At 69.8% G+C, this 7,897-nt stretch overlaps 1 protein-coding gene across 2 annotated transcripts; it reads left to right on the plus strand.

Annotated features, from left to right (window-relative positions):
• Window positions 1–6: 6 nt before the first annotated feature.
• Window positions 7–7,890, plus strand: Cherp (calcium homeostasis endoplasmic reticulum protein). Of its 2 annotated transcripts, none has more exons than XM_013028350.1 (16): window positions 7–173; window positions 2,120–2,304; window positions 2,399–2,536; window positions 2,620–2,771; window positions 3,428–3,572; window positions 3,650–3,739; window positions 3,823–4,039; window positions 4,907–5,079; window positions 5,691–6,126; window positions 6,211–6,449; window positions 6,535–6,668; window positions 6,748–6,834; window positions 6,907–7,050; window positions 7,184–7,300; window positions 7,471–7,565; window positions 7,697–7,890. In XM_013028350.1, the coding sequence occupies exons 1-16, from the start codon at window positions 71–73 to the stop codon at window positions 7,888–7,890; spliced, it is 2,649 nt and encodes an 882-aa protein (XP_012883804.1). In that variant the 5' UTR covers window positions 7–70. The 2 variants fall into 2 exon arrangements, with proteins under 2 accessions (XP_012883804.1, XP_012883805.1); XM_013028351.1 differs by having other exon boundaries at window positions 3,461–3,572.
• The last annotated feature ends 7 nt before the right edge of the window (window positions 7,891–7,897 follow it).

Below are 7,897 nucleotides of genomic sequence, written 5' to 3' on the forward strand. Positions count from 1 at the left end.
CCAGGAGCTCCGGAATGTCATCGACAAGCTCGCCCAATTCGTGGCGCGCAACGGGCCCGAGTTTGAGAAGATGACGATGGAGAAGCAGAAGGACAACCCCAAGTTCTCGTTCCTGTTCGGGGGCGAGTTCTACAGCTACTACAAGTGCAAGCTGGCGCTGGAGCAGCAGCAGCGTGAGTCCCGCGCCCGCCCTCCGCCCGCGGCGGCCTCGGAAGCGCCGGGTGCTCTGTGGAGCGACAAGGTGGCGGTTGCTTGGGTCTGGGGGAACTGCCGGCCCCCGCCGTGGGCCGTGCGCCCAGGGAGGATTCTGTGCGGTTGTGATGCCTAGACCCAAAGGACTTGTACGCCGGGGTGGGGCCGCGCCCCGCCGCTGGCCCCCGTGGAGTAATGGCTGTCGCTGCTGAGTGGCCGTGGGCCTGGCGCGCCACCCACCCACCGGTGTTGTCAGGCCGCAGTGGTGAGCGCCAGGGGCTTGTTGCATAGGCGCCGGTGGCGGAGCTGCAACCGGTGAGGCCTGCAGCGCCTTGTCTGGGCCTCGGCAGCGCGCATCCTGCGCCGCAGTCATCCAGTTTAGAAGTTGGCAAAACAGCCCGGTGCCGCAAGCTCCCGCCTCTCTTCCTATCTAGTCGGCAGGCTGAGGAGCGCTTCAGTTAGAAGGTGTGTCAGGCAGGAAAACCCATCAGACTCTGACTTCTGACTTGCCTGGAGTTTAGTCAGGAGCAGAGTTGTGGCTCAGATGGTAGAACATCAGCCTTGTGCAGAAATGTAGGTGGGTTCCTGGGTCCTGAGTTCAAGTCACAGAACTACACACACACTAAGCGGGTAGACCAGACAACGGGTCCTGGAAGAGCGTCAGGGTGGAGGACGCAGTTGTAGAACCTGGAGAGGCCCCGCAGGCCGGGAGCCCCGCGTGTGCAGAGAGGACGGGGTGTGGGGCAGTCAGTGCCGGGGCTCTTCCTGCGTGTCTGTGTGGGGTGAGGTGTCCAGAGGACTGCCCGTCAGCCCGCAGTCCCGAGTCCAGCATGGCTCTTGCAGCCCGGTGCTGTGGGGCTGCCGCGCAGGCTAGGCAGCAGAACAGTGTGGATGGAGTTGACGGGGGAGGGCGGTGAGACTCAGTGGACTCCTCGGGCTTGCCACGTGTGGGCACAGCGAGGCTGAGCAGAAAGCTGTGTGGGATGGCGCCCTGGGAAGAGCTGAGCCGGGGTCCTCTCCCTGCACCCCCCCCAGCCGGGGCTGGCTGTGCGGGGTCTGGGGGCGCCTTGTCCAGATGGAGCAGCGCTGCTGAGCTAGCTGGGTGGACCCGGAGCCGAGCCTTGCAGGTCAGGGAAGAGGCTCAGGAGGGGCGGGGCAGAGGGGGGGGCAGCGGCTTGGCTGGAGGTGAGGCTGCAGCGTGGGGGGGGCACAGATTGTGGATGCCTGGGGAGGCAGGCGCAGGTCTGCCTTCTAGAACATGCTTGGCGTGTTTCCGATCCTCTGCAGCATGGTGTGGCGCAGGGCTGCTGTGAGGTGGCCCAAGTGTGGACCAAAGGCTAGCAACCTCCCAGGGGGTGCAGGGCTGCAGAAGTGAGAGGAGCGGGTGTCGGGGAGGGGCGCCTCGGCCCCGAGTGGGCCACACGAGCCCCCTGGGGCGGGCCGGCTTCCAGCTGCCTCAGGCAGAACCAGAGGCGGAAGTGGAGGCCGGCTGCCTTTTCAGCTGGGCCTTCCCTGGTACCTGGTTGCACATCAGAACAGGCACATGCCCTGCTCCCCCTGCTGAGCGGCCGCTTGGCCACAGGCTCCAGGGGCTCCAGCGGGACGTGGACCCTGAGCACAGCAGCCCCTCGGGGCCACAGGCGAGCCAGCCGGGCCCAGAGCCTGGGTGCCTGCAGGGGAGGAGGGTTTAGGCAGCTGGGGCAGGGGTTGTGGGCACGCACAGGGGCGGGGAGATGGCTCCCATGGCCACGCTGTCCCGCCACCCAGACGCGCTGACAGAGTGGCCAGGGCTCCCTGGCTTTCGGAGGGGAGCGGGGCTGGGAGTGAAGGTCCGGGCTGGAGCTGGCCTTGCGTTCTGCATGGACACACAGAGCAGTCCGGGGCACCCAAGAGTGGCGAGTCTTCACCTGGTCGCTCGTGTCCCCAGTGCTCTGCAAGCAGCAGGCGCCAGAGCTGGAGCCGGCCGCAGCCCTGCCGCCCCTGCCGCAGCCCCCGCCGGCACCCGCTGCGCCCATCCCGCCCGCCCAGGGCGCCCCGTCTGTGGACGAGCTCATCCAGCAGAGCCAGTGGAACCTGCAGCAGCAGGAGCAGCACCTGCTGGCCCTCCGACAGGTGTGCCCAGCCTGCAGCCCCGCCCCCGGCCCACACCCGCCCTCCGGACACGGCCACGGGGTCGTTCATGCCACCCCTGTGCCTTGTCCCCCAGGAGCAGGTGACGGCGGCCGTGGCCCACGCGGTGGAGCAGCAGATGCAGAAGCTGCTGGAGGAGACACAACTGGACATGAACGAGTTCGACAACCTGCTGCAGCCCATCATCGACACGTGCACCAAGGACGCCATCTCGGTGAGCGCCACCGCGCGGGCGGGCATGCATGCGTGCGTGGGGCCTCGTGGGCGGCACCCTCACCCGCTGCCCTCCGCCCGCAGGCTGGGAAGAACTGGATGTTTAGCAATGCCAAGTCGCCGCCGCACTGCGAGCTGATGGCCGGCCACCTGCGCAGCCGCATCACAGCCGATGGGGCACACTTCGAGCTGCGGCTGCACCTCATCTACCTCATCAACGACGTGCTGCACCACTGGTGAGCGTGGGCAAGGCCGCCTGGCCCCCTCGGCCCTCCTCGCCACGCCCGGTCCCCGTGTGTGGTGGCACGGTGGCCTTTGATTGAGCCGGGTGAGCTTCTGCGCGGGCTGCGGTGACTCCGGCTGTGGAGAGGCGGGGTCCTCCCTGCGTGCGCACGCACGGCTGCTCACGTCCCCCCAGGCCTCCCCCCCACCGAGCCCCACAGGCTGCTGCCCCCCACACACACCTACGCAGTCTCCATCTCCTGCCCCGTGGTCCCCACTTCCTTCCCTCTTCCCCTCCTGCTTTTCTAACCACACAGCCGTCCACCTGCCAGCAGCTCTCCCCTCAGCTCGCCCAACCCCACCAGAGGCCGGGCCGCCCCGCACCCACCCTGCGCCCGCCCCGCGCCGAGCTGCTGGCTTGTTTTGGTTTTTGTGGTGCTGAGAATGAAGCTCAGACAAGCGCCACGCCCCACGCGCTGTCCCCTCGCGGTGGGGGGCGAAGGCTGGCCACGGTGCCCTCCAGGGCGGGCTCCGGCACTCACTGCCACCCCGGGAGCGGGCCGCAGGGAGCCAGCATCGCCCGCAGGGGGTGGGGGTGTCTCCCGAGGCGGCGGAGGGCGCCGTGGCTGGAGCCACGATGGTAACGGGCGCGTGGCTGGGTCCCGTCCAGGGCCCTGACGCGCGGAAGGTCTCTCCCTCACAGCCAGCGCAAGCAGGCCCGGGAGCTGCTGGCCGCGCTGCAGAAGGTGGTGGTGCCCATCTACTGCACCAGCTTCCTGGCCGTGGAGGAGGACAAGCAGCAGAAGATTGCCCGGGTACGGGGCCGCTGGGCTGGGGCCGGGGCTGTGGGGGGACTGGGGGGCTGCAGGGCCTGACGCCTCTCCTCACACAGCTCCTGCAGCTCTGGGAGAAAAACGGCTACTTCGATGACTCCATCATCCAGCAGCTCCAGAGCCCGGCCCTCGGCCTGGGCCAGTACCAGGTGAGCGGCCGCCGGAGTGGCCAGCGAGCACGGGGGATGTGGCGGTGGCCACGTCCGTGCGGCGCTGAGCGGCTCCTCCACAGGCCACGCTCATCAGCGAGCACTCGTCGGTGGTGCAGCCCGTGCAGCTGGCCTTCCAGCAGCAGATCCAGACACTGAAGACGCAGCACGAAGACTTCGTCAGCAGCCTGGCGCAGCAGCAGATGCCGCCCATGGAGGCCGAGGTCAAGGCCACCCCGCCGCCCGCCCCGCCGCCCGCGCCCGCGCCCGCCCCGGCCATGCCACCCACCACGCAGCCTGGTAGGGATCCCCGCGCCCGCCCCTTGCCTATATGCTGGCCGGGGAGCTGCCCGCGTGGACTGCTCAGGTCGGAGGTCGATAGCTTTTGTTCTAGCCTGGAAAGCACAGCCAGAACGACGTGCGTGTGTGGTTGGGGCGCTGTGGCACGCACGGGGCCCCGCCGCCATTGCCTGCACTGCAAGCCTTGCAGTCACGCAGGCGTGCGTGCATGCTCAGTTATGGGAATAGCGTGTAAGACCTGAAACGGGCAGCAGTCCTTGCCTTCCCAAGGCAGAGGTGGGAAGGTTGCAAGTTGAAGGCCAGGTGGGGCTACCCAGTGAGAAGTCCAGTCTAGCAGCGTACAGCTTTGATGTTCTGATGTTCCCAATCCGCAAACTTGAGAGCCAAAGTGTCCTGAAGCATGCCGCTTCCGGCGCTAACAGAACATGTGAGTTTGAAGGAGGAATTTTCACATGGGGGGGGGGGTGCCGCAAACTCTTGTAAATATTCCAGAATCAGGGAACCAACTTGGCAATGCCTGTGGCCCCGCGTTTTGGCCGTGGGATGGCCGCGCCGCGCCGGGTTTTACACTTGCCACGGGATGCGCCCTCACTGGTTCCCTCATCTTAACGTTAGAAAACAGAGCAATGCCTGGGCCGAGCCTGGCCCGCTGAGAGGCAGGCGGGGGTGGCCTGCAGCGCGGCAGGCTGTCTGGGGTGGGGAGGGAGGGGCGCCCGTGCTCCTCTGGAGGGGCAGGGGAGGCAGGGGCGAGGGCGGCCGGCGGAGGCCTGGCCACAGTTGCTGTGCCGTGCCGTGCTGTGCGGCCCGCTGGCTTCCGTCCTGCCCCTGGCGCTGGCCGCTCGCCCCTGACAGCCCCTCCCTGTTTAGATGACAAGCCTCCCATCCAGATGCCAGGCTCGTCCGAGTACGACGCCGCGGGAGGGGTGCCAGACCCCGGGGCTGGGGGGCCGCGGGGCCCTGGGCCCCACGAGCAGATCCCGCCCAACAAGCCTCCGTGGTTTGACCAGCCGCACCCCGTGGCTCCGTGGGGCCAGCAGCAGGTACTGAGGCGGAGGGGGGAGGTGGGGAGCGGGACATTGAGCCCCAGACACCGCACCCTGGGGGCCGGGCAGGGGCCGCTCTGGCCAGACCAGGGCCCAAGGCTGCCACTCACATTCTTGTGGGGGCAACTGCACAACCATCCCGTCCTCGGGGTTCACATCCCCTGCAGCTTGTGGGGTGCAGCCAGAAGGGGCTCTAGACAGCCCAGCTGTGGGGCTGCAGATGCGCCCCACTCAGCGCACCCCGTCTTCGGGACCAGAGCTGGCTCGTGCTGTGGGGCTGGGCTGTGTGTCCCTGGAGCAAGGTGCAGGTCCTTGTCCCCTTGGCTGCGGCCTGAGAGGCCCCCAGCACTGCGCTGTCACCACGCCCATGTTTGGGGTTGGGAGGAGACCGAGGCTCGCACGGGGTCGCCAGAACAGACCTGGGGGGGCCCAGCCACAGGGGACTGAGGCCGGGTTAGAGCTGATCCCAGTAGCCGCAGACGTGTGGATGTGGGTGGGCCGGTGTTGTCAGGATGCCCCCCTCCAGTACACCCCCCCCCCCCCGCTGGCATGCCCGTGGGTCCCACACCCCCGCGGCCCCAGCTCTGACGCCCGCCGTGTCTGTGCAGCCTCCGGAGCAGCCGCCCTTCCCGCACCACCAGGGCGGGCCGCCGCACTGCCCGCCGTGGAGCAGCGGCCACGAGGGCATGTGGGGCGAGCAGCGCGGGGACCCCGGCTGGAGCGGCCAGCGTGACGCACCCTGGAACAGCCAGCCGGACCCCAACTGGAGCGGCCCGTTCGAGGGCCCCTGGAGCGGGCAGCACGAGCAGCCGCCCTGGGGCGGGGGCCAGCGGGAGCCCCCCTTCCGCATGCAGCGGCCGCCCCACTTCCGCGGGCCCTTCCCCCCGCACCAGCAGCACCCGCCCTTCAGCCAGCCGCCGCACCCCCACAACTTCAACCGCTTCCCGCCGCGCTTCATGCAGGACGACTTCCCCCCGCGCCACCCCTTCGAGCGGCCGCCCTACCCGCACCGCTTCGACTACCCGCAGGGGGACTTCCCCGCAGGTGAGCGCATGCCCTGCCCTCGGCCGCCCCACGCCCTGCTCCCCCACGCCAACCCCCCCCAGCGCAACCCTTGCTTCTCAGCAGAAATGGGGCCCCCGCACCACCACCCCAGCCACCGCATGCCCCACCCCGGAATCAACGAGCACCCGCCCTGGGCCGGGCCCCAGCACCCCGACTTCGGGCCCCCCCCCCACGGCTTCAACGGGCAGCCCCCACACCTGCGGCGGCAGGGCCCCCCCCACGTCAACCACGACGACCCCAGCCTGGTCCCCAACGTGCCCTACTTCGACCTCCCCGCCGGGCTGATGGCGCCCCTGGTGAAGGTGAGTGCGGTGGGGCCTGGCGCGGGGCGGGTGGCCGCGGGGGAGGCTGGGGCCGGGCGGTGCAGGCAGCGCTGTGTCCCCGCAGCTCGAGGACCACGAGTACAAGCCCCTGGACCCCAAGGACATCCGCCTGCCGCCACCCATGCCGCCCAGCGAGCGCCTGCTGGCCGCCGTGGAGGCCTTCTACAGCCCGCCCTCCCACGACCGCCCGCGGAACAGGTACGCGTGCCCGCCCCCCCCCCCCCGTGTCCCCGTGTCCCCTCCGTCCCCTCTGCTAACGCCGCGTCCCGCCCCGCAGCGAAGGCTGGGAGCAGAACGGCCTGTACGAGTTCTTCCGCGCCAAGATGCGCGCGCGGCGGCGGAAAGGCCAGGAGAAGAGGAACAGGTGAGCCCCGCGCCCGGCCCGCGCCCCCACGCTGCCCTGGACGCCCCGCGCTCACTGCCGTCTCTCCCGCAGCGGCCCCTCGCGCTCCCGCAGCCGCTCCAAGAGCCGCGGGCGCTCGTCCTCACGCTCGCACTCCAGGTCCTCCAAGTCCTCCGGCTCCTACTCCCGCTCGCGCTCCCGCTCCTGCTCGCGGTCCTACTCCCGCTCCCGCTCCAGGTACGAGCCCCGCCCCGCCGAGGGGGCTGACCCCTCACCACCGTCCTACCCCGCCCCCACCCCGGCTCACCCTGCCTGGGGGCGCCGACCACTGCCCCCATCGCTCAGCGGTGACCGCTCACCCGCCCCGCAGGAGCCGGAGCAGGTCCCGCTCCTCCAGAAGCCGCTCCCGCTCCCGCTCCCGCTCCCGCTCCAAGTCCTACTCTCCAGGCCGGCGGCGCCGCTCCCGCTCCAGAAGCCCCACCCCGCCGTAAGTCTTGCGCGGGCCTGTGGGAAGCACCCGCCACCCCCTTTCCCGGGGTGCAAGGCGCCTCTGCAGAGTCCAGCCACCTTGGGGGCGCACTGTGTGTGCTGCAGTGGGGGGAGGAGGGGGCTCCAGGTGGCGAGCCCCCCTCAGCCAGCCAAACTGCCCCGCTGCAGCTCCTCTGCTGGCCTGGGTTCGAATTCGGCGCCTCCCATACCTGACTCGAGGCTAGGGGAAGAGAACAAGGGGCATCAGATGCTGGTGAAGATGGGTAAGTGGCCGCGCCCGGCCCGGCCCGGCCGCAGCCAGCTGGGGTGCGTGCGCCTCGCGCGGGGCCCGTGACTGCCCAGCCTCCGCCAAGCCGACCGCCCCGCGCTGACCGCCCCGCACCTCCCCCCTCAGGCTGGAGTGGATCTGGCGGCCTGGGGGCCAAGGAGCAGGGCATCCAGGACCCCATCAAGGGCGGGGACGTGCGGGACAAGTGGGACCAGTACAAGGGCGTGGGCGTGGCGCTGGATGACCCCTACGAGAACTACCGCCGCAACAAGAGCTACTCCTTCATCGCCCGCATGAAGGCCCGCGACGAGTGTGCGTAGCCGGGGC

Source organism: Dipodomys ordii, unplaced genomic scaffold (genome assembly GCF_000151885.1).
Source record: "Dipodomys ordii isolate 6190 unplaced genomic scaffold, Dord_2.0 Scaffold108, whole genome shotgun sequence".
NCBI lineage: Eukaryota > Metazoa > Chordata > Mammalia > Rodentia > Heteromyidae > Dipodomys > Dipodomys ordii.

Coding starts and splice junctions, on each gene's coding strand:
- Cherp (XM_013028350.1), top strand. CDS start 71: ATGACGATGGAGAAGCAGAAGGACAACCCCAAGTTCTCGTTCCTGTTC. Junction 174..2,119: donor GGCGCTGGAGCAGCAGCAGC/GTGAGTCCCGCG, acceptor TCGTGTCCCCAG/TGCTCTGCAAGCAGCAGGCG. Junction 7,051..7,183: donor TACTCCCGCTCCCGCTCCAG/GTACGAGCCCCG, acceptor CCCGCCCCGCAG/GAGCCGGAGCAGGTCCCGCT.